The following is a 25,964-nucleotide window of genomic DNA, read 5'->3' on the forward strand; positions in this document are numbered from 1 at the left end:
GGCCGTCTCTGAGCCCCGCTCGGCCCGGACGAGAGGTGCTGGGCTTGCCAGGCAGTTGTGAGGTTTTGTGTTTGTTTTTTGCTTTTAAAAAGAAGGCCATTTCCTCCAGAGGTATCCTCTCCCCGCACCCAGACCCCTCCCCCAAAACTCTGAAATATTTTTTCTTTCTTTCCTTCTTTCTTTCTTTCTTTCCTTTCTTTCTGAAATATTTTCTTTCTTTCTTTCCTTCTTTCTTTCCTTTCTTTCTTTTTTTTTTTTTTTTTAAAGGAAGAGGTTCTCCTCTGCTCGGCCAAGGTAGTTCCGGGAGACCCAGGCCCATCCCCACGGTCCCTGGAAGGCGATCGGTGCTCCCGGGAGGACCCCGCATGACTGTCGGTCGCCACGCCCGCGGCGGTGCGCCCCCGGTGGGGGCTATAGCGTCAAGGGCACCTGCCAGATGAGGAGGGCGCTGTCCGTCTCCCCGCACGGGGCTGGCCTCCCGCTGCCGCCCGAGGCGCTGCCGAAGTTGCGGTAGCCTTGCCCCCCCGAGATGATGGCCACTGAGCAGATCTCCTTGCGGTGGGCGTCCCGGGCGCAGGGCCGGCTGCGCACCCAGACATCCGGGTCATCGGCCATCTCGTAGATGGAGCCGTCCTCCTCACTGTGCTCCAGGGCCGAGCCGTCTGCGGGCGCGGGCTCCCGCACGGACAGCAGCGGGCCCGGGAGGTGGGCCGTGGAGCGCAGGCGGTACTGAAGGAGGATGCCCTTCTTGCGGGTCAGCTCTCGGCCCACGCGACTCGCGGGCGGGGGCTCGTGAGCCTGCCCGTCAGGCTTGTCCTCCTCCGCCCGCGGCCCTTCGGCCTCCTCCTGGTCACTCCGCAGGATGTCGGGGGCCAAGATGCTGGTAGCCACGGCCAGGAAGGCCACAGGCCCGCAGTGACCGTTGAGCGACACCATGCCTTTCCCTGCAAGAGTGGGGCAGGGAGAAGGGGCCCAGAGGCCCAGCTTTGGAGGGGGCACCCAGACCTCTCTTGGAGAACGTTCTGGGTGGTGTTTTGGTTTTACTAACGGCAGTGGATGCTGGAGCCTCCGGGGGAGGGGCTCTCCCACAGCCTAGGGCTATTTTCTGTGGAGGAGCGGGACAGGGGACAGCAGCAACCTTATCAACCACTTGCGGGGGGGGGGGGGGCATCAGTGTGAAAGCGCCAGCCACACGTCTCCGAGCCGTTGGCTCCGCCCAGAGAACCTTCCCCACCCACCTGCCGCTCGCCCCATCCCCTAAAGCCCAGCTCGAGCCCCTCCGCCGCACCTCCTTCTTGACCCACCCACAGATCGCTGAGCGCCTGAGTCTCTGTGCCCCGCGGGCCCGGAACACCTGCCGGCATAGCACCCGCCACCCCAGACCTCAGCTGCCTCCACCAGACTGTCAGCGCTGGGGGGCAGGGTCTCTGCCCGATACGTCCTGGCAAACCCAAGGACTGACACCGGGGGGAGCAAAATGATCTCTGTGATGGAAACAGGAGATCTTGGATTTAGGAAGAGACTCTTCCTTAGCAGGGAGGGCGGCTCAAGATCCGGCCGGGCTGGTCTACCCTCAGGGCTTCCCCCCTCCCCCTCCCCACCTCGGCCCTCCAGGGGCCCGGCCACTATTCAGGGGTCCCCACGAATCCTGAAGCCACTGGACCAAGACACGCTATTGTGCCCACTGGCCGGATTAGGAAACTGAGACTAACTCAGAAAGCAGGTGGGAGACAGAGGGGGAGGGGAGGACATAATTCCGCCGTGCCACAGCGCCACCTGTGGTGACAGAGGACATTGGAGAATGATGCCTAAACACCTGGGCACGAGACACGCCCTCCCCGGCCACCTGCAGCTGACTGTCCCAGGCCCTGCCCAGACGGGCTCCCAGAGCCTCACCTGTGATCTTGGGGATGCCTTCCAGCCGAGGCACAGGCAGCAGGACGATAACACCCTGGTCGGTGCCCACCCAGAGCAGACCCTGGCAGATCAGGAGGCTGGTGACACACAGGTGCTTTTGGCCTGCGGAGAGAGAAGCCAGCGTGAGCCGCACAGCATCCCCTGGGGACGGCAGTGGGTTCTGGGGGCTTCGAGGTGAGGAAACGGCTCCTCCTGTGAGACCGGCAGGAAGCTGGATGGGGCTGTGGTCGGGACATGGGCTTGGGAGGCTGACCTGGCTGGATCCCCCAGCTGAGTGCCCCTCTACCCACCCTGTTTCCACCCAGGGAAAGTGGGACTGCCCGAGGAGGCAAGGGGGTTGAGCCACTGGCCACGGAGCTGGCCCGTGGGGGCCCTCCGTGGCCAGGGGGGGAGCAAAGACAGGGTTTGAGGGCGACGCGGATGTTGGCGCACATGGGATGCCTGGGAAGGGAGCCGGCGTGGACGCAGAAGCGAGGCGAGTCGGCAGTCTGCCGCGGTCCCTCGGTCTCCAGCCCAGGCCTGTCCTTCCGCCCACGCGGGCCCTTCCCTGGGTGAAGGCACAGCGCACCCGGCAGCCCCTGGCCTGACGTGCCAGGAACCAGCATGTTACTGATGGCGGTCCAGATTAGCGCCTGACCGTCCCCCTGGTGCCGTCTCTTCGTTTCATCAAGGATGCGGTGGCAGGGACAGTGCGGGGGTCCCTCTGCCCTTTACAGGCAGGAAGCGCAGCATGAGCCACGCCCCACAGCGGCCCGGAGCGGGGTCTCCGAGGCCAGGCGCTGGGCTCAAACCCGGGCTCTGCCCCTTCCCAGCTACATGACCCAGGCTGGTCCCTAAACCCCTCTGTGCCGTGGCTCCCTCACCCGCAAGAGGGGACAATGACGATATTCCACAGCCTCGTCCTGAGGATGAAACGAGTCAACGACTGAGCGGAAATCACCTAACCCAGTGCCCGGCACACGGCACACACAGAAAGGTGCCTTCGGACGCTACTGCTGTTGCCCTGTTGACAATGATGGTCGCCGGAAACGGGTTCAAGGGACAGGCGGCACCGACGCCCCCCTGCCTTCCTAAAGGGCCGTCTTGCTTCTTGCCCGATTCCTCCTGCCCCCCTGAGAGGGGCCAGCTCTTCCCTAAAAGGAAATTCGAACTCATGCCACGTGCCATGGCGACAACAATGCCGCGCAGTGTGTGAAATGACGCTCGGAGCGCCGGTTCGCGGCCTGGGCGTGTCTCAGCACCAACAGCAGGGCCAGGAGGCCCCCAACTGCATTTCTGGCAAGTACCCGGGTGCCACTGACGCGTGCTGGTCCAGGGACCGCACTCCGGAGTTTCTAAAGCACACAGAAACCCGGTCTGGTCGGATGTAAGCCTTGCAGCGGCCTGGGACACGTGTGAGACACGGATGTCAGGCCTGTTTTCCAGATGAGGACAGGAAGGCCCAACGAGGTCACCCAGCTGGTGAGTGCGGGGCAGGGGCAGGGCTCAGGTCTGCTGGTTGCAGTCTGTGCCTCTGTTGCCTCTCCGCTCTTGAGCACATTACTGCGGTTCCACGCGGGTAAGGGTACGAGCTTCCTGTGCACGGCAAACAGCCTCCGAGCCGAGCGGGGTGGCTCCCCAGGGTTACCATGTCGGGGTTCACGCGGCACCGTCTAACACGATGGACTCTACCATCACTGACCCACTCACTTGGCACTCCGGGACACCCCAAGCACCTACTACGCGCAGGACTCTGCACTCAGTGCTGGAGGCACAGTGGGAGCCACACACGCAAAGTTCTGCTCTTGAGGAGCAAACACTCTAGGACTTTCTGTGATGATGCACATGTTATGGATCACGCTGTTCGATGCGGCAGCCACTAGCCACAGGTGGCTCGTGGACACGGGCTATGTAGCTGGTGGGATTAAGGCACTGAATTTCTCATTTCATCCGGTTTTCATCATCATAGCGGCTACCGTATTAGCACAGTCTAGAGAGCGGAAAGAGGAAGTGAAGACATAAACCAGGAACATAAATACCAGGCAGAGGATTCAGATGGGAGCATGGGGCAGGGAGAGAGTGGGCAGGAAGGTTCCTGAGCTTCCTGACTTACCCCCACATTCTGGAAGGATAGGGAAGCAGGCGTGGGGATGTGAGTTTCGAAGGACAAGGAGGAGGCAGCCACCCCGAGCCCCGAGCTAAGGCCTGGGGCACAGCACATGCAAAGGCCCCGTGGCAAGAATAAGAGGGTGGCAGGAGCAGACTACAGCCAGCGCAGCTTGGGGATTGGGGGCGGGGGGGGGTGGAGCTCAAGACGAGCAGAGAGCGGGTAGGCCAGGGTAAGAACGGTGACTGTTCGTTCTGGAGCTACATTCTAGAAGCTACTGGAAGGTCTGAGCAGAGGCGTCGGTGGCCTGGCTTGGAGGAGCGAGCGCTTTGGCCTCAGTGTGGTGGAGGGCAGGGAGGGAGCAAGCAGACCAGCCAGGCAGAGATGTGGTGGCGAGACGCCGTGGTGGCCTGGAGGACGACAAGAAGCCAGCTCGTTCGAGATCCGGTCCGAAGTCAAATGGCAGACTAGCGCGGGTTGGGAGAGCGGACAGGCGTCGAGGGCAACTCCAAGGTGTTTGGTCTCGAGCAGCCGGGCGCCTGGCAGTGCCTGGGACTCCGACGGGAGGGCGGGCCTGGGGTGGAAGGCCACGCTGCCTCCCGGATACGCGGACGCACGTGGTGGGCCTGGCCACACGACGCGAACGGAGTCCCACTCGCGGTGCTGATTCAACGCAGGAACGCACACCCCGGGAAGAAGAGCCGGGCCCGTCTCTGGACAACAAGGGCCGTTTCACGAACGGGTCTGGGTGTGTGCAAAGCTGGGGCTCCTGCCCACGCCCGCGTCAGCTCAAAACGCGTAGACGCCAAACAGGAGGACGGGCTCCTGGCCGGCGGCGGGTGCTCCCAGCCCCTCCTCACCACCTGGCCCCCGCTCGGCCCTGGTCAGGGTCTCCATCGCCCCATCTCTCTCTCTCTCTCTCTCTCTCTCTCTCTCGCCGCTTGCCTTTGCAGATGGAAGCCTCGTGAGGGCAGCAGCTCATCTGCACACTCAGAGTTGAGTTGATTCCCCAGCTCGCGGCTCAAGCGCCCTCAGCTCGTGAACAAATGAACGAGCGAGAGCAGAATAGCGAAAAAGGACACGGGTGCGGGTGTCACGCGCGGGGCGTGCGAACTGACAAGTCATTTTCTTTCCCTTCTCTATCCGTGAGTATTATAAACCTGCCTCGCTCAGTTTTATGATTATTGGAAATACACGTGTGTCTGTATAATACACACACACAGTTGGGCGCAGCTCTTAGCCCAGAGTGTACAATCAATAAAAGGAGGCCATTAGGATAACGTCTGTGATTATTAAAAGGACCTAGTCCATCAGAGCCATAAACCCACAAAAATAATTAAGCCCAGAGAGCGAGCAGTGGCAAATTTTTCATCTCGCTGCCTCACCTCCTGTTCCAGGGAACCCTGGGGCCGTGAGCCCAGCAAGAGACGGCTCCCCGATGCCCCCGCATCCTCCCGGCCCCCACTGGACAGCTGAGACCCAGCAGACGAGAGGAGGGCAGCAGGAAACCCAAAGAAGTGCCACCAGCATTGAGAAATGACTTCATCTGCAGACCTCATTCTAGGGCCCTTCCTCCTCCCCGTCTGCCTCGAGGAAAAGATCAAGACACTTCACAAACAGTCCGAAAGGAAAAAAAAAAAAAATTCTAATGGTGGATAAATATTTTATCACAGAGACTTAATGCAGCAGTGTTCGACTCACCCAAGCCATCTATCTGGAGATATACAACTTTAAAAGGCTCAGGCTCTTGGAGAACATTTTATTAATGACCTGTCTAGTTAGGAGGAGGGGGGGAGTTTAGGTTCAAAAAATGCATTAATACCAGCCGGGTACACGAGAGGAAGAAAGGGGTCGGGGGAAGGAAGCGTGATAAATTTTTAACACGCCCTTAAAAAAGTCCACACTTAGAGGAGGAACAAATTTATTACTAATTATGCAATTATTTCATTTGGTGGTGTGGGGGAAGAAAAAAAATACTTCAAAGCCTTTTAAAAATATTTCTAATAAAGAATTTACGAATCCTGCTCTGTTGTTCTTCCGCCAGGGGCACAGTGTGAAGCGGGTCTGAAGCCGCCCTCTCCCTGGGGCAGCTCCGGCCCGGCTCTTCTGGGGTTTGGGGGGTCCTGGCCCCAGCCCCAGGCTCCACGGTGTCGCTGACTAGGAACGGTCAGGCCTGGCAGAGGAGGCCCAGGGCACTAACCCCTGGGGAAACTAAGCCTCCCCCACCGCCCAGATGTCCCAGGGCCCAGCCCCAGGGAGGTCTGGCCAGCGAGAGGTGGCTTCTGTCTGCTGGATGTAGCAGGTGCAGCCGGAAGGACATGGGCTGGAGAGTGGGGACCGAGCAGGGAGGCACCCTGGGAGATGTGCAGCCCACAGGGCGGGTACGGAGAGGGGCAGGGATGGCCACGAAGATGAGAACGAAGATGATGCCAATGAATGACACTGCCGTGGACCAGGACTCACTCCAGCCAGAGACTATGGGGGTGCTGTCCCTGCCCCGCCTCAGGCAAGGCCCAACCTCCCTGGGAGGCAGGGACCGGGGATCCCAGGGGTTCCCCACCCGCCCCGGGTCACGGGGCTGGGCGGCAGCAGAGCCAGCCTGACTCCAGCTCTGGTCTGCCCTGTGCCCCACGGCCAGGCTCCGACTCAGATCTCGGCCCCTCCGTGTACAGATGGGGCAACTGAGGCCTGGGAATGGGGACGCTGCCCAGTAAGTCTCGGAGACGCTGCAATTAGGGGCCTGGCTCTGGCCTCCTGGGCGTGTGACCTTCCAGGAGGTCATTTAGGCTCCGGGGCCTCCGTTTACCTGGCCCTGACATAATCATAAGATAGCGAACGCCCTTCCTTCTTCAAAGGGTAACTGCGGAGAACAAGTAAGCCAGTGGGTGTGCAGATGCATTTTGAGCTCACGTGGTAAAGTCACAGTTGTGCCCGAGGGGGCTGCGGCTGTCCACCTGCATCCGGGTCTGCCCACCAGTCCCGCCTCGGATGGCCTGACGGGCTGATTCTTTCTCTCCCCTCCTCTGCCCCCAGATGAAGCTGAGGAGATTTAAAAGGCCCACTTATTTTGTTGTTCCACTAACTTGAAGTAATTTAGCTATCAGCATAAATGTGGAAATATTTTTGTGATAGAAATTTCTATCATAGGTAAAATAGATTTACCTTGTATAATGGCTAAATACTGTGAAATGCAATGAAACTGAAGAAGGAGGGAAGGAAGGGGAGGGAGGAAGGAAAGGGAGGAAGGAAGGAAGGAAGGAAGGAAGGAAGGAAGGAAGGAAGGGAGGAAGGAAGGGAGGAAGGAAGGGAGGGAGGAAGGGAGGAAGGAAGGGAGGAAGGAAGGGAGGGAGGAAGGGAGGAAGGAAGGAAGGGAGGGAGGAAGGAAGGGAGGAAGGGAGGGAAATCAGGGATGAAGGAGGGAGGGAAGGAGGGAAGAACAGGCAAAGAGCTATAACCCAGGTCCCACAGAGCCCACACAGCACACCCTGGGAAGTGTATTATGGCCCTATTTATTCTCCTCACACACCTACCATGCTCCAAGCCCGTGCAAGGTGTCTTCCCATGCCTGAAGGCATTTATCCGGAGCCAGGAAGCCCTCTGTCTACTCCCACAGACGGACCACAGACCAGCAGGCAGAGAGACCTGCCCAAGCCCCACAGTGGCCGAGCCAGGGCTCTGGCCACCTCTGAAACCATGGCTTCCCCGTTATACACCGTGGGACTCTCCCACAGACTCCCGGCCCTGCCTCTGGCCTGCCGCGTGACCACGGACAAGCCACTTCATGGGGTTACGGTGAAACGCGACCCTGCACGTAAAACACTTGGAACCCAGCTCACCGCAGGGCCTGTGGCAGGCTACTGCCACTGCTGAACGTGGAGCAAGCAACCACCACCCCCTGTCGCCACCAGGCCAGACTCAGGGACCATTGTTGTGCCTGGCCGGGAGGAAGCAGGATCTCTGGGGGTGATCTCTGGGCCCCCTGGCTGGGGTCAGGGACCAGACCTCTGTGGTAAAACAGAGGCCCCCACGCTGCCCCTTAGGTTTTGGCTAACGTGCTTGTCCTTGGCCCAGCCTCACAGGACGGGGAGATCAGTCCCTCAGCTCAGCACACAGCCACTTCTGGCCTCCACGCGGCCCATCTGCTGAGTCCTTGTAACAATTAGCTCCCCACCTGCCATGCCGGGCCCGTGTCCCTGGCCCCAGGGCCCCTCGGCTCTCCCAGCTGCCAAACCTAGCCCAGTTTGGACAGGATGGAGCCTCTACATCCTCCCAGACCAGTCTATTTGTCTCCTGGGGGCTGGGCCAAGCTCTAAAGCCAGCCCGGGGGTAGGAACGGGCCCTGAGCAGGTGTCTGCCCTGGTTCCCTCCGGCACGGCCTGCAGGGTCTGGGCAGCACCTTGGACAGCAGACGGTAAGGGCGCTGCCTGGAGCCGATTCCACAGAGGCAGATGCGGGAGGAGCAGGGTATTAGGCGAGCTCCAACCTTACTCCTCTCCACTGAGCATCACCAGTAGCTCTGCAGGAGGAAGCAGGGCCCCAAGGGGATGACATCCAAGCCCTTCGCCCTCCCCCTGCCCCCAAAGCCCAACCAGCAAACTAAGAGAGACAGCTGCCTTTCTTAGAAAAACCTCTAAAGAAATAGACCCCTGTCGGCCTTCTCTCTTGCCCCTCGCCTCATGTTCCGAACGTGATGGGAGGCAGAACTGGGTGTCTGGTCAACCTGAAGGGCGGCAGGTGTAGACGGGCCTGGGTTCCCACCCAGTATGGCTTTTTAGCAGCTTCCTGATATGGAAGTCTGCTGAATTTGGAGCCTCATTTCCCACGAGGGGTGAGAGGGAAGAGCGACGACAGCAAGAGAGGTTTTGGAACGATGCCCTGAGTTCGAATCCCGACCCTGCTGTCTCCCCTCTCGAAGGCCCAGTTTTTGATGCCGGCCAAACACTCCTATGAGGGTTAACAACATGGGCTGACCAGGAGGCACCTCCGCCTGGCCACGGAAGATGCTGCACGGATATCAGCATCTTCCCCGCACAGGCCCAGGACAGCAGGGCGCGATGCCCAACAGCAGCCTCACCCGGCAGGAGGAAGGTGGTCCTGGTGGCGATGTTGATCTCCTGCAGATGCTCCAGTGTCTCAGTGTGGAAGAGGCGGATGGAGGAACCAGAGGAGAAGGCCATCCAGACGCCGCTACCCGCCTTCACCATGTGCGTCACACTCACGGCCTCGTCCTGATGCGCCTCGAAGCTTTGCTGCGGCACAGAGAGAAGGGTGTTGGTGTCGGGCTGGGCCTGCCAGCTGAGCCTCGGGAGGCCAAGCTAACTAACCCAGCCTCTGCCTGAACCAGACTCAGGGCTAGAAGGGACCCTCAGAAGCCTAGCAGTGAGTAGTGTGCTGGAAAGTGTTTAACTACTGGTGGGGAATCCTGGTTTGCCCTGTCTGCCGATTCCCATGGTGTAAATACTTCCAACATGGGCCATCTCAAGCTACTCACATGACATCAATGAACAAGGAACTAGGAAAGGGATAACAGACCAAGCTCTAGCATGCCCCTGTGACACAAGGGAAAGTCAGGCCCAAAGGCGACACAAGAGGAAGTGGCACCTTATGAATATCATCTAAGAGTTACAAAGGCAACAAACGGAACAATCGGGGAAGGGAGGTGGGTCGTGTGAGTCAAATCCTAATCCTTTACATCTCTGCATCCGAATCTTTGCATCTGTGGGGATGCAACACATAATGTCCAAAAATTGATGAGAAACAGCAGGGAGCGGGGTTCAAAATGGTGACGCAGCAAGATCCTGACCTCACCTCCTCCCACGGACACAATTATCTACACATACTCGTGGAATAATTCCCTCTGAAAGGAACCTGGAAACTGAATGAACTGAGCCTCCACAAGAAAATATAAAAGGATGGTGTCAAGACCAGATGAGAGGCAGAGACACCGACGCACCAGAGGAAAAAACCCAGCCGTGGCGAGTCACAATCAAGAGGGATATCAAAGGTAGAGAACTTCCCTGAGGAATGAGGAATTCAAGCTCTACATCAGGCACCCCAACCCTTGGACCCTGCACAGGAGAGATGAGCCCCCAAAACACCAGGCTTTGAAAATCAATGGGGATTATATTCAGAGACTCTAGAAAACCGGAAGGAACAGGAAACTTGCTCTTAAGGGGCTTGCACACACTCACTCAACCTGGAAACCAGTTGAAAACGCCAATTTGAAAAAAGCATACACCACTGATAAAGAAGATCCATTTACTACAAACCTTAGAGGGTCTGCCAGAGTGGCAGAAAACAGCAGGGGCTCTGCCCATGCACTGAGACGCTGGTAGGAGCCCTTTTGTCCATCTCAGTCTATCTTACTAAGAATGGTACTGGTGGGCGCCATTTTGGAATTCTCCCTGTAACCTACGTGTGCCAGTGGGTGTACTCCACTGAGAACCTTGTCCACCAATGTGCCCCAGTAGACGTGGACATGCCCACAGCCAGGCCAGGAGCCAGCCCCACCTACCAATGTGTCACAGCCACAGTCCCACCACAACAGGAGGGCACACACAGCCCACAGAGGAGACAGTCCTTGAGCACCTGGCTCTGGAGACCAAGAAGTTTCCACTTCTGGGTCCCATACATCCTCCCCTACATAAGGCCATTCATTGGGAGAGGTCAGTGATTTACCTAAATACACTGGGAGAGGTCAGTGATTTACCTAAATACATACAGAAAAACACAGAGTAAGGCAAAATGAAAAGACAGAGGAATATGTTCCAAATTAAAAAAAAAAAAAAGACAAAACCTTAAAGAAAGAACTAAATGAAACAGAGATAAGCAATCTACTTGATAAAGAGTTCAAAGTGATGGTCATAAAGATGCTCCCTAAATTCAGGAGAAGGGTGGATGAATACAGGGAGAACTTCAACACAGAGAGAGAAAAATAAAAGAAAATACCAAACGGAAATTATAACTGAACTGAAAAATACACGAGAGCGGTCCAACAGCAGACTGGATGAAATACAACAAATCAGCAAGCTGGAAAATAAAGCAATGAAAAACACCCAGGCAGAGCAGCAAAAGGAAAAAAGAATTAAGTAAAGTGAAGACACCTGAAGCGACCTTTGGGACAACATCAAGTGGAATGACATTCACATTATGGGGATCCCAGAAGGCGAAGGGAGAGGGAAAGAGCCAGAAAAAAAGAAATAATGACTGAAAACTCCCCTAACCTGGGGAGGGAATCAGACATCTGGATCCAAGAAACCCGGAGAGTTCTAAACCACATGAACTCGAAGAGAACCACACCAAGATACACTGTAATTAAGATGGTAAAAGTTAAAGGAAGAGTCCTGAAAGCAGCAAAGGAAAAACTTGTCAAGTACAAGGAAAACCCCACAAGGCTATCAGCAGATTTCTCAACAGAAACTTTCGAGGTCAGAAACGAGCGGCCTGACACATTTAAAGTGCTGAAAGGAAGAATCTCCCAACCAAGAATTCTCTAACCCAACAAGGTTACCATTCAGAATTGAAGGAGACATTAAGAGCTTTTCAGATAAGCAAATGCTAAAGGAGTTCTTCACTACCAAACCAGTTCTACAAATACTGCTAAAGGGACTCCTTTAAGCTTAAAAGAAATGGCACTAATCGATAATAAGAAAACATACAAAAGTAAAAATCTCACTGGAATAGGTAAATGTACAGCAAAGGTAATGAGCCAATCACTTCTACAGCAAGCATAACGATGAAAAAATGTAGGGCCGGGGCGCCTGGGTGGCGCAGTCGGTTAAGCGTCCGACTTCAGCCAGGTCACGATCTTGCGGTCTGTGAGTTCGAGCCCCGCATCGGGCTCTGGGCTGATTGCTCAGAGCCTGGAGCCTGTTTCCGATTCTGTGTCTCCTTCTCTCTCTGCCCCTCGCCCGTTCATGCTCTGTCTCTCTCTGTCCCAAAAATAAATAAACGTTGAAAAAAAAAAATTTAAAAAAAAATAAAAAAAAAGAAAAAATGTAGGGCCGCCTGAGTGGCTCAGTTGGTTAAGCGTCCGACTTCGGCTCAGGTCATGATCTCGCGGTCCGTGAGTTCGAGCCCCGCATCGGGCTCTGGGCTGACAGCTCGGAGCCTGGAGCCTGCTTCGGATTCTGTGTCTCCCTCTCTCAGCCCCTCCCTTGCTCACGCTCTGTCTCTGTCTCTCAAAAATAAGTAAAAGTGTTTGAAAAAAAATTTTTTTAAAGATGAAAAGATGGAAGTACTAAAATTAACTAAAATCACAATAATTCATTGAGGGAAAAGCATAAAACAAAAAAATATAAAATGTGTCATCAAACATAAAACATCAAGGGTGGGGAGTAAAAAGGTAAAGCTTTAGAATCTGTTTAAAATGACATTGTTATCAACTTAAAACAGACTGCTATTGCCATAGGAGATTTTACATGAACCTCAAGGTAAGCACAAGGAAAAACTTATAGTAAATACCCAAAAGAAAATGAGAAAGGAACCTAAACATAACAGGAGAAAACCATCAAACCACAAGGGAAGAGAGCAAAAGAAGAAAGGGACAGAACGGGAACTACAAAAACAGCCAGAACACAATTAACAAAATGGCAGTAAGTATACATTTATCAATAATTACTTCAAATGTAAATGGACTGAAAGCTCCAATCAAAAGCCAGAGAGCGGCTGAATGGATACACAGCAAGACCCATCTCTACACTCCCTACGAAGGACTCACTTTGAAGTAAGGACACACACAGACTGAGAGCAAAAGGATGGAAACAGATATTCCGTGCACAGGGGAATGAAAAGAAAGCTGGGGTAGCGATACTTACACAAAGTAGAGTTGCAAACCAAGCCCGTAATAGACGACAAAGAGGGGCACTACACAAATGATAAAGAGGTCAATCCCGAAGGAGATGTAATTTTTATTAATATACATGCATCCAACATGGAGCACCAAAATATAGAAAGCAAATCTTAACGGACCTAAACGGAGAAATTGACAGCAACCCAATAATAGTTGGAGACTTTACTACTCCACTTTCCTCAGTGGACAGATCCAAACAAAACAAAAAAATCAATAAGGAAACATCGGCCTTAAATGACACATTAGACCAGATGGACTTAACAGGTATATAGAGAACTTTTCGCCCCAAAGCAGCAGAATACACATTCTTCTTCGCAAGGGCACAGGGAACATTTTCCAGGGTAGATCACACGCTGGGCACAAAAGAAGTCTCAGTAGATTCAAGAAAATTGACATTTTATCAAGCATCTTTTCTAGCCACAGTGGTATGAAACCACAAATTAATTATAAGAAGAAAATGAGAAAAACCACAAGTTAGGAAGACTAAAAAACCATGCTACTGAACGATCAACAGGTCAAAAAAGAAATCAAAGAGGAAATTTTAAAGAATACCTAGAACACTTTTCCAGAGAAGACACCCAGATGGCCAACAGATACATGAAACGATGCTCAACGTCGCTCATCATCAGGGAAATATAAACCAGAGCCACACTGAGATACCACCTCACACCAGTCAGAGTGGCTAAAATGAACAAATCAGGAAACTACAGATGCTGGCGAGGATGTGGAGAAAGGGGAACCCTCTTGCACGGTTGGTGGGAATGCACACTGGTGCAGCCACTCTGGAAAACAGTGTGGAGGTTCCTCAAAAAATTAAAAATGGAACGACCCTACGAGCGAGCAATAGCACTGCTAGGAATTTACCCAAGGGATACAGGAGTGCTGATGCATAGGGGCACATGTACCCCTATGGGTTTTTTTTCAATTTTTTTAATGTTTATTTATTTTTGAGAAAGAGAGACACAGAGCATGAGCAGGGGAGGGGCAGAGAGAGGTGGGGAGCAGACTCCAGGCTCTGAGCTGTCAGCACAGAGCCCGACACGGGGCTCGAACCCACGAACCGCGAGATCATCATCCGAGCCGAAGTTGGTTCCCTCACCAACTGAGCCACCCAGGTGCCCCACTAGAAAGGAGATTTTAACAGCAATCAAAAACCTCCCATCAAACAAAAGTCCAGGACCAGGAGGCTCCCCTGGTGAGTTCTACCAACATTCAAAGAAGATTTAATACCTACCTTTCCCAAATTCCTCCAAACACTTAAAGGGAGGAAAGCATCCAAACATATTTTACAAGGTCAGCATCACGCCACCAGACATGGACACCACACAAAGAAAGAAAATTACAGGCCAATGCCCTTGATGAACGTAGATGCAAAAATCCTCAACAAAATATTAGCAAGCTGAATCCGACAGTACATTAAAAGGGCCATACACCAGACCAAGTAGAATTTACTCCAGGCATACAAGGATGTTCAACATCTGCCAATCAATTCATGTGATACAGCGCATTAGCAAAATGAAAGATCAAAATCATATGATCATCTCAATAGATGCAGAAGAAGCATTTGGCAAAATGCAACATCCATTTATGATGTTGAAAAACTCTCAAAACAAGGTGGGTACAAGGGAATGTACCTCAACCTATATGTGACAGTCCTACAGCTGATAGCATCCTCAATGGAGAAAAGCTAAAAGCTTTTCCTCTAAGAGCAGGAACAAGAGAAGGATGTCCACTCTCACCACTGTTATTCGACATAGTACTAGAAACCCTAGCCACAGCGATGAGGCGAGAAAAGAAATAAATGGCATCCAAATCAGAAAGGAAGAAGTAAAACTGTCACTGTTTGCAGATGACACGATATTGTATGTAGAAAACCTTAAAGACTCCACCCAAAACCCATTACACCTAATAAATGAATCTAGTAAAGTTGCAAGAATAAAAAATCAATATACAGACATCTGTGACATTTCTGTACACTAATCACAGCTCATCAGAAAGAGAAGATAGGACAACAACCCCATTTCCAATTATTACCAAAAAGAATAAAATACCTAGGGATAAATTTAGCCAAGGAGGGGAAAGACCCGTACATTGAAAACTCTAAGACATTAATTAAATAAACTGAAGAAGACACGAATAAATGGAAAGATACTCCATGCTCATGGATGGGAAGAATTAATATTATAAAAATGTCCATTCCAGGGTGCCTGGGTGGCTCGGTCAGTTAAGCATCCGGCTCCTGGTTTCAGCTCAGGTCATGATCTCATGGTTTGTGGGTTCAAGCCCCACATCAGGCTCTGCATTGGCAGCACGGAGCCTGCTTGGAATTCTCTCTCCCTCTCTCTCTGTCCCTCCCCCACCGCCTCTCTGTCTAAATAAGCTTTCAAAAACTGTTTAATGTCCATGGAGGTATCATACTCTCTGATTTCAAACTACACTACAAAGCTATAATAATCAAAACAGTATTGTTTTTGCATCGGTACAAAAACACACCCAGGTCAATGGGACAGAACTGAGAGCCTAGAAGTAAACCTGCATAAATAGAACCCATACAACTCAACAACAAAAGCCCCAAACAACCCAATTTAAAAATGGCAGAGGACCTGAATAGACAAGTCTCCAAAGAAGACTTACAGATGGCCAACAGACACATGGAGAAGATTCTCAAGGTCACCAATTATCAGGGAAACACAAATCAAAACCACAATGAGGCCTCACCTCACACCCGTCAGAATGGCCCCCAGCAAAAAACACAAGGAACAACAGTGTTGGTGAGGATGTTCAGACAAAAGAGCCCTCATGCACTGTTGGTGGGAATGCACACTGGTGTCACCACCGCAGAAAACAGGATGGAGCTTCCTTGAAAAATTAAGAATAAAAATATCATATGACCTACTTCTGGGTATGTATCCAAAGAATACAAAAACACTAATTCAAAAAGATACTGTGCTCACTATGCTCACTAAAGTTGTATTTACAATAGCCAAGAACATGGTAACAGCCTTAAGTGTCCATCGGGAGATGAATGGATAAAGAAGATGTGGTGTATTTACACAATGGACTATTTGCTACTCAGCCATCAAAAGAATGAAATATGCCATTTGCGACAACATGGATGGACCTAGAAGGTATTATGTTAAGTGAAATGAATCAGACAGGGAAAGCCATCCTGCAGAATTCCACTCATATGTGGAATCTGAAAAACCAACACCAAAACAAATGAAATGAAACAAAACCAAACTCACAGATGCTGAGAACAGATGAGCGGTTACCAGAGGGAAAGGGGGGTCGGGGACGGGCAAAATGTGTGAGAGGTCAACCGTATGGTGATGGAGGGTGAGGCGACTTTGTAGCGCGCACAATGCCAAACTATAAAGCTGCGCTCCTGAAACTTACGGAATAAAAACAGTTATGGGATGTCAGGCACTTACTATGTTGAGGGTCTCTGACTCTGACTTTGGGTTTGAATTCAAGAAAAGGAAAAAGAAATCGCAGAGCAGACAGATTGGAGCCGGAGGGAAGTTCCTGGCGATTAGAAACAGAACAGGTGCATTTTGTCCCAGGGAGCAGGGCCGGGGTGGGGAGTGGGGAGGCCCCTCAGGAATGAGTGTGCGTGTCAGGGTGCAGCCCGTGGTTAGATGGAGGGGAGAGGGGGGCAGGCGCCGGATCACCCCGGGGCCACCGCCATCCGGTTAGGTGCGGGAGGAGCTAGGCTGGGAAGTGACAGGGTCAGGTTTAGCCCCGAAGGACGTTTGCTTCGCCAGTGAACGTGGCGCTAACACTGCTCGGTTTCTCTGGCCGCAGCCCCGACTCCACCCGGCTCCGATCACCAAGACCTTCACGCGTTTTCCCCGTTGAGATAAGGAAGCTAATGGTGGAGGGGAGCCAAGCCAGGGAGGGCAAGCCTGTGAGAAGGCCAACAAAATTGCTTTTCCGAGCCAGCCCCCGGCGGCTGAGCTCTGCACAGGGCTGAGGGTGGCCTACCAGGTTGGGGGGGTGGGTACAGGAAACTCCAGGGCCCCAGGTTAGGGGAGGAGAGAGGCAGAGCATCGTCCTCCTTTCCCTGTGTGCCAGGCTGCCCTCGAGGGGCACGGTTCTATGGCACAGCTCGCCCCTGACTAGGGGCACCCGGAGAGCAGAAGCTGAAGAGGCAGTAGAAACTTCAGAGCCAGGCCCAGTCCACGCCGTGCAAGGGGAGAGGAGGATCTTTGATCCCTCTGGCCCTCACCCCCAAATGCTGGCTTTCAGTACTCCTTTTCTCCTTCAGAGAAACCCCGAGCAGCCTGCTGTCCTGAACAGACAATGTTCCAGAAGGCCCAGCCCCGGGCACAACACCAGGTTCAACAGGACACCTCCCGAGGGGCCTTGCTGGGAAGGGCCAGCCGAGGACTCACCGACCCCCATCACAGCCAAGCCGCTGAGGCTGGACCCGACTGCCCACAGTGCCCACCGCCAACAAGCAGACAGACGGACGGATGGGGCAGCGGGGTGGGAGGGGCCCCCAACAGGCTCTGGCTGCAGTCTTTTTTCCAAAAACAGCACGCACCCATTTGCACACGAGCGCACACACACACACGCGTGCTGCACGGGAAAGCGTGGGCATGCTCGCCCCTGTGTGCAGCAGGGCTCCTGCCCAGCTCCTAAGAAAGGGCCAGAAGCGTTTCCTGCCTCCCAGAAAGCCAGGCTGCGCTGGAACCGAGAGGCCTAGGGCTGTGGAAAGCCATACCTGAGTCTGCAGGCACTCAGCCCCGAATGCTGTTGTCAGAATCCAATTAAGAGAGAAGTCAGCAGTGGAAATCCGGGCTCATTTCTCCAGAGGCGTGACAAGTCTGCCCCCAGGCCCGAACGACTTTACACAAGGCCTGCGCCAACCCGCCAAGCCCAGCGGTCGGGCAGGTGGGGGAAAGGGTAGGATGTATGACCAACGACACGGAGGCCCAGCCCCTCACCCCTCGGTGATCTCCGGGCTCCCCGAGACCCCTCCCCACTCCAGGAGCCCGCCATGGAGCCAAGTCCTGGGAGTCCAGGCCGGGCCTCCTGGGCACACAGGCGGACTCGGTGGCATCCCGCAGCATGGGTCCCACTACCCCTGGGTGGGGGCAGGTGGCAGGGAGGCCCCGGCCCTTGTTGCCTGTTGGGCTCGGTGCTGGCATCCCACTTGTCACCTCTGGACCCCTCCTCTATCCCTAGCTGGTCTTGGAGCCCAGGAGTTGGGGTGGGGGCACCTTCTCTCTAAGAGGACTCTATCCCCCTTGTCTTTGAAGAAGGCCCCCTGCCCAGCTGCCACGGGCACAGCCATGCCCCTGCCTCTGAGCTCTGGGAGGCTCCGTGCTTCCTGCCCACTTGACCCCCATGGTCCAGGCATGGCGATTTGCCAGCTGCTTATCTTGAACCAGGAACTGCTCCGTTGGGACGATAATTCTGGACCAGTGGTCTGCAAACAGTGGCCCTCAGACTATACCAGCCTGCCACCTGTTTGGGGAAATTAAGTTTTCTTGGAACATGGTCACAGCCACATAGAAAAGAATCCATTCCAGTGGCTTGGGAACTCAGCACTCTGACCATACAGCACCCCAGGTCCTTAAGGACAAAAAGATCTGCAAAGAAATCCTGAACTTTACCCAGTAGGCTTGGTGTGGGTGGTGGGACAGGCACAGCGATCCGGAAACTGTGGTGTGGCTGAAGCTCACTGATGTTGGGGGGTGGAGGTCCGTCATCTGGGATCTGAATTGGAGCTGTCCATATGAACCCTGGCCCTGTGCACCGAAAGGGTCTGGAGCAATGACCCCCAGCAGTGGAGGGCACACCAGGTCTCGATTTCCAGACACCGTTCCCCACAAAAGGGAACCAGCCTAGGCACCCCAGAGAAATGGCCGATCAGGGCAGGGGAGATAACAGGGGAGCTTAAAAGTCCCGATGCAGAAAAGCAAGGAAGTGCCCAACGAATGACGGGGAAGGTGCCCAAAGGACCCAGGAGCCAACACAAACAGCTCCTGGTGGCCACATCGGAGACAATTTGAGTATCAAAAATAATAATGATGGTCTTGGATTACAGTACACTGGGTTTAAAAAAGAATCTAGGGGCACGTGGGCGGCTCAGTCGGTTAGGCATCCGACTCTTGATCTCAGCTCAGGTCACGATCTCAAGGTTCATGAGATCAAATCCTGCATCGGGCTCTGTGCTGACATCGGAGAGCCTCGGCATTCTCTCTCTCTCTCTCTCTCTCTCTCTCTCTCTCTCTCTGCCCGTCCCATGCTTATGCTCGTGCACGTTCTCTCTCAAAATAAATAAAAACTCTGAAAGTTAAATCGACATAAAAAAGAATCTATAAACATGTAGAGGTCGTACAGGAAGGGGGGAGGGCTGAGTCCGGGTAAGGAAACCCCTCTTTAAATAAGGAAAGTTCAGGATGAAAGTTTGCTGAGGAACAGGATGTTCACAGATTCTGGAAGAATCACCTGCAGGTGACCAAGGAATTAATTACACAGGGAAACCAGTCCCTTTAGGATGGGGACACCTGAAGGACCCGCCTTCACCGAGTGACAGAGGATGAGGACGGGCCAGCCTGCGTGTCCTGCCCCCTCGTGTGACGCAGCGAGAAGTGCACAGCTTCCCCACGCAGGATCTGGCCGAACACCCCAAGCCCATCTGGGGGAACACCAAGCAATTCCTGGGTGTGAATGTTTTATGAGACCCTGGCTTGGATTTCTCAAAAAAGTCAGGATCATGGAGACCAAATAAATAAATAAATATGGCAGAGAGATTATTCTAGATTAAAAGGAGACTAAAGAGGCCTGAAAAACAAAAGCAAGGTTCAATCCCAGCTGGAGGGGTCGGGAGAGAAGCTACGAAAGATACTTGGGCACAGCTGGGAAATGCCACTCTGCTGACGTTAAATTCCCGGGCACGATAACGCTGTAGAAGTTACGCAGGAGAGCCACGCCGCCCTTCGCCCTTGAGGGCTTAAGCCTCATGATGTCTGCAACGGACTTTTAAATGGTTTAGCCAAAAAAGGGAGCGTACGTATAAAGTGGGGAAAGAATTATAGCAAAATGATAACGGTTGGTTAACTAGCTAAAGAATATTTGCGTGGTTTTGTACTATTCTTTCAACTTTACTGTTGAAATTTTAAAAATAAAAAGTTTGGGGGGGGAGGGGGCGACGCCTGGGTGGCTCAGGTGGTTAAGCACCGACTTCGACCCACGGCATGATCTCACAGTTCGTGAGTTCGAGCCCTGCGTCGGGCTCTGTGCTGACAGCTTGGAGCCCGGAGCCTGCTTCGTATTCTGTGTGTGTGTGTGTGTGTGTGTGTGTGTCTGCCCCTTTCCTTCTCATGCTCTGTTTTGGTCTCTCTCTAATATAAAAAATAAACATTAAAAATGTTAAAAATAAATAAAAAGTTTGGGGAGGGGGGAATTTATTAAAAAAAAAAAAAAAAGCTGGCAGCCAGAGGGAAGGGCCCGGGTCAGAGCCCGGGCTTCTAGCTCATCTCCGTCCAGGTAACTGGCTCTCCTCGCACGCCTGTCAACGGAGCCTGGAGGAGAAGCCGCCGTTTGGGGTCCCGGAAGCCTCCACGGGGAGGGCAGGGCGGGCCTCCGTGAGGAGCTGGTCAGGGAGCTGGGAAGAAACCAGGTGGCCTCACCGGCCCACGGCGGCCCGCCTCCCCTCGCCCCGCGGCAGGGGTGCACACAGAGGGTTTCAGGTGACTGACACTGCTCCAAATAGTGCTGACACAGCCCAGCCTCCATCCTACAATATTTATGTGCCTCCAGGTGCCGTTTCTGTGCTTGGTTTCTATAAATCGCCAGGGTGAGCAGCTCAGCACTCAAAGTCATTAGAGCTGGGATGGTGGAGCGCGAGGGTGGTCGGGGCCGGCCGGGGGCTGCCGAGGAAATGGCAGAAGGCTGGCGCAGCTACGGCCCGTGGGGACCTACTGTGTGCCAGGCCCTTCCCGTGCTGTAGGACTGCATCCTTGCAGAGACCTTTACGAGAGAAGAGGGACCACCCGGAAAGGGGAACATGAGCACAGGTGACCCCACGGGGCAGGGGCAGGGGCAGGGGCGCAGCTGGACTCCAAGCTCAGGACTCACCCCCAGACATCTCTGACCGAACGACCCAGCAGAATGGAGGCATACGCGGGGCCCTCCTCCCCACCCCCTGCTTGGTCCCCAGGGCGGGCTGCCCGGCAGGCACAGTCATGGGCCCCTCCAGAGATCACCCACGGAGCACTGGCCAGCTCCTTGGCCAACGCTGCCTCCGCGTAACGCCCCAGCCACCTGGGATGAGGGCCCCTCCCTGCCGTTCCCATCTAACAGGCAGGACACAGAGGCTTCGAGAAATCAATGGTGTGGGGTCACTCCACCAGCCTGGGGCCGGGCCGGGAACGGAGACGCAGGGGTCCCGCTCTGATCCGCTGCTCTGGGCAAGGCACCGTCTGTGGTTGAAAGGCAATCGGCATGACAACTCCCGTCCCTTTCTTTATCTGTCTTATTCTTATCAACGCGTCACAGCTGAGAAAACAGAGAGGCTGAATGACACTCACAAAGTCACGGCACAGGAAACGGCGGGGGGGGGGGGGAGGTGGTGGCCAGGATTCCAGCTCAGGGTGACCAACCGCCCCGGTCTGCCTGGGGAGGCACCTCTGTAGCACCAGAAGTCCAACGCCCTGTCCTGGGCAAGCTGGGACGGTTGATCACCCCAGAGGGACCCCACAGGCCACACCTGGTCTCCCGGCCACGCACAGACACCTTTGTGCCTCCACACACCTCCTCCAGAGTCCCACCTGCTCACGGCCAAGGGATCACGTGTCAGAAGCAGAGGGGTCCTTCCGGCGCATTTCTCAGGGGGGCCCAGGACGTGACACCCGCTTCCCCCTCTCACCAGCAAGTCGGTCAGCACGCCTGGGGCTCAGCCAACTCATCTCTAAACCGGGGGTGAGGTCGTGTCTGGCTAACAAGAGACCTGACCTGGTGCTGGGCTCTTCCAGCTCAGGGCCACCCCGGGAACCGAAAAGGGAAGGACGGACGGGTGGAGGTCCCCGCACAGCTCCAAGACTGCCAGCCTGTCCCGAACTTTCAACAACCCATTTTGGAATCAACTGTGAAAGACTTGGCATCCCTGGTGCATTTTTTCCAGAAAGACGGTCAACTGCTTAGTCTGCAAACCACCTTTGCCTGTACCTCTAAAAACTAAACTAAAATTCATTGGTGCAGCGGCTACTCTGGAGGGAGTGGAATATGAAAAGCACCTCCGAGCGTGGGCCACCGAGAGTCCCCTCGTTAGTTCCTATTTAATTTCCTTCTGTTGTCCTGGGTTACGTGAGGCGGCAGGCGGTTCCTCTCCACCTGAGGGGGGACGCCGGGCTGTGGGCCACCCGGGGCCACCCAGCACCTTCAGAGGGAGTCTGGCCCTAGCACGTGCCCCAGCCCTGCCCTGCCCTGTGCAAGCAGTGCCCCGGCTGAGCCTGCGGTCTGCCTCTGCCCCAGCCACCGCGGCGGCCCCAGCAAGACAGGGCAGACACAGGACACGCACCTACAGCACCCACAGCACCCGAGCACGTCTAGGCCCCGCTCACCGCAGCTCAGCTCAGCTCACGGAGTCCCCGCAACCCCCTCCAAGGGGTAGGACCACTGAGCATCTGGGCAGACAGGGGAACTGAGGCTCGGAGGGGGCGTGACCTGCCTGGAAATAGCCGGGCTGAGCTCAGTGTGCCTGGCTCACCTTCTGTGTGACACTTTAATCAGCCGCTTCCTGCTCAGAAGAGGCAGTGAGGTCACGGGCACCGGGCCAGACTGTCAGGGGCAGCTCCCCGACTTCCTGCCTCTACCTCCCCGACTTTGGGGTGATAAGGCGAATGCCACATAGGGCTGCTGTAAAGATTCCAGGAGTCGCGACTGGCAACAGGCCTTGGAACAGCCACTGGGACAAGGGAGTTTCAATGAGCGTCCACCCCACGGCCCCACCCCCACCACCGCACCCACGCCAAAGGAGCGGGTGCACGACAGCAGGGTGGCCCAGCGCAGGGACCGAAGTGCCAGTCAGTGCCCAGCCCTGCGCCCGAGGGCTGCGAGAGGCGGGAAAGAGGCAGTTCTGGATCAGGTGTGATGGGAGCTTTGTTCGGGAAAGATCCTCCAGCAGCAGCAGCACCTCCAGCACCTCAGAAACAGTTCCAGGTGCCCGCTACGGTTGCTCTGCCTTCTCTGCTTTGCTTCCCTGCGGGCCCCACCTGACCGAGCCTGAGTGATGCCAATCCAGGCACGTCACCTCACCGGGTGTCCCGAGAGGTCCTGACCAAGCCCTTCCTGTCACCGTACAACAGCTGTGACACTTAGTGTTTCACATACATTGAGCCGCAGGTCCTGGGCTCCGTTCCGTAATTATCCCCATTTTACAGGTGGGGAGGTGGAGGCACTCAGCGGCGGAACCCAGGGCTGAAGCCAGTCAGCCCAGCTCCCCAGCCCACATGGACCGCGATGCGAGCTCACCCAGACACGGAAGCAGGACGGCCTCCTTGGAGCTTCCAGCGCAGCACACCCTCCCCCAGCCGGCTGCCAGGCTTGAGATGACCATTTGAATGTGCGAGGCACTGGCCTGAACCCCTTCCTGTGTGATCTCAATCTGTGATTACACCCGGAGTCTGGTTCTGGGCTTAGGCTCCCAGCCTCCACTGCATCAAGGCCCAGCCTGGGGCCCAGCATTCAGGGGTCCGTCCGCGGCTCTGTGTGTCTGGGGGTTCTGGGGGGCTGGGCAGCTGGTCCAGTGATGTCTGTCCTACAGGGCTCAGAGCGGAGGGTAACCGCAGAGGGGGTGTGGGGGGCACATGGGAGAGCCAGATAGACCAGAGGACAGCATGACAGCCAGAGACGCTGGGGGGGGGGGCGGGGGGCAGGGGCTCAGAGACAGAGGACTGCCACCTGCCGCCATCGTCTGTCCCCTCCCTCACCTGCAGCCCCCATCTGTTCTCTCCGTAATAACCTCTTCTATCTGTCTTCCCCTCACCACCTCCCTCCTCTCTTCCATGGCTTCACAGAACCTGCTCCCTGAGCCGACAGGTTCTTGGGTTCAGCCAAACAACTTGTTTTTAAACCATGAAGTCCTTTACCAACCTAAATCTTCTAGGACAGGGGGAGACCAACTATGGGATACAAGAAAGATCTGAGCTCTTCCCGGTGAGGGGAGAGGGGGCCTGGAGCCCTGCCCCCTCAACCATCCCCAGGCCCGTAGGACAACCCTGGAGATCCCTCCTCGCAACCCCCCGATGCCCGGAGCAGGGTCAGCCCTGAGCTATGCCTGACCCCTCGACGCATCCCCCAGGAGGGGGTTCCCGCAGGATCCCCAAACCCACCCCCACCCCCTACCCTTCACAAGCTCCCTGAAATGAAGTTCTTCTAAAAGTCTAACCTCCATTCTTCCTACTGTTGGAAAACGCTCGCTATCCTTGTTACTGTCTGAGCCTCCTGGGAAGTCTCTGGTCTTTAGAAAATCAGTGTCTCAAGTTTCACCAGCCAATTTTTAATTTAAAAAATAAATAACAGGCCGACAATAATAATGATGCGCGCACTTAAAAAACTAAGACAAAACCGTGGAACAGAGAGGACTCAATGCAGTGACATGAGCCCTGCCCCGCACGCTCAGGGGGCCCCCAGCACCCCAAGGACTGGGTGAATCTTTCCGCCCTCATGCTAATTTGCATACCATTACCCAGGAAACCCTGCGCCTAGACTTCGCTTTTGCAAATTCCCACCCGTTTCGTGTCATAAATAAGACGGGAGACAGAAAACTAATACAGCCCAGGGATGCATTATTCATACCACATCACACTGTTATGATAGATTTACAACAGCTAATACATGCAAACTAAGTTTGGGCACTAAACGTGAAAATTAAGGGTGGGGAAGGTGGGTGTATGCGGGGGTGGGCAGGGGGACATCTGGGGGCTGTCGGTGTCCAGGAATCCAGAGAAGTTTCTTCTCGGGCATGCTTGGCGACAAAAAGCATCGGTGCCTGTATCGGAGGCCAGCGCCTGGGTGCCGGGGGGGCGTGGCAGCCGCAGGAAGTTCGGGAGCCAGTGCGAGGTGGGAAGCACCTTTCATGGGCTTGGTGCTGAGCTCTGAAGCAGGCTAACATCACACCCCCTGTTCCGCACATCCCCTGCCCAAATCTGCCCTCCTCGCTGAGCGGGCCCGCCACACTCCAAGCCCATTCCCCCGAGGGGGCGTGCCCAAGGCCTTCACGGCCCTTCGCTGAGCACCTGCTATGCGTCAGCCTGGTCTCAGCACCAGCTCTGCAGCGGGAGCCAACCGGGCGTGCTCCTGCCCTCACTCAGCCTCGGTCTGGTTAATCTGGTAGCTGTCCCCAAAACATCAACACGCGGCTGTGGCCAGTGCTACAAAGGAGAATGGCCTGGTGTCACGGCAGCGGGTCACAGGGGTATGACCCAGTGCACGTGGAGGAGGGGAGGTGGTCCAGACAGGCTTCTCTGCGGGTGGGAATGGGGGAGCCAGGGTCTAACGAGAGCGACGCTGCCCCCATTAACCCTCTCAACAGCCCTGCGGGACAGGCGCCAGGCCCGGTCCCCAAACACGGACACAACTTGCCCGTGTCCCAGCATTCTCCGGGCAACCTGTCCCCAGTAAGGTTTTTTGTTGTTGTTGTTTTTTGTTTTTTTTTTTAATTAAGATGCAACAATCATCCCACAGCCGGCTTCCCCTCCAGCGATCGGTTAAAATGAAGTCCATACGACTGGATTAGACTTTGAAGGTGCCGATCTAGATAATGAACAGGAGGACGCGGTGTTGACACAGGCCCTGGTGAGCTACATGATTATTTAACAGGCCTCGCTGCTGTTCCGCTGGGATCAAGGAGCTGAACAAGCAGTTGGTGGACGAGCGTCAAGCCAAGAGACAGACTGTGGGCACTGGCCCCGCGGGGGACAGGCTCAGTGAGGTCAGGGGCGGCTGACGGGGCACAAGCGGGCCTAAATGGAGATGGCTGCAGGGGGCGGGGGCGCAGCTCAGGGGCCTGGTCCCAGGGAGCCCTCCGAACTGTGTCTGCGCACCATCGGGCTGACTGCGGCCCGGCTCACGGTGCCTCCCCTGCTCCAGCATCAT

At 54.9% G+C, this 25,964-nt stretch overlaps 1 protein-coding gene across 4 annotated transcripts in view; it reads right to left on the bottom strand.

The window, feature by feature from the left end:
• Positions 1–218: 218 nt before the first annotated feature.
• ARHGEF10L (Rho guanine nucleotide exchange factor 10 like) overlaps positions 219–25,964 on the bottom strand; it is a 72,098-nt gene continuing 46,352 nt past the window's right edge. For all 4 annotated transcript variants that reach the window (XM_047083252.1, XM_047083251.1, XM_047083250.1 and 1 more), the window contains 3 exons: positions 9,078–9,252; positions 1,897–2,019; positions 219–944 (listed from right to left, as the gene is read on the bottom strand). In XM_047083252.1, the coding sequence (XP_046939208.1) occupies positions 412–944; positions 1,897–2,019; positions 9,078–9,252 (831 nt within the window). In that variant the 3' untranslated portion in view covers positions 219–411. The remainder of the gene's footprint in view (positions 945–1,896; positions 2,020–9,077; positions 9,253–25,964) is intronic.

The sequence above is a fragment of the Lynx rufus genome, unplaced genomic scaffold, assembly GCF_022079265.1.
Source record: "Lynx rufus isolate CCGP_SWC_20201006 ecotype Redwood Valley unplaced genomic scaffold, mLynRuf1.p SCAF_2, whole genome shotgun sequence".
NCBI classification, from domain to species: Eukaryota; Metazoa; Chordata; class Mammalia; order Carnivora; family Felidae; genus Lynx; species Lynx rufus.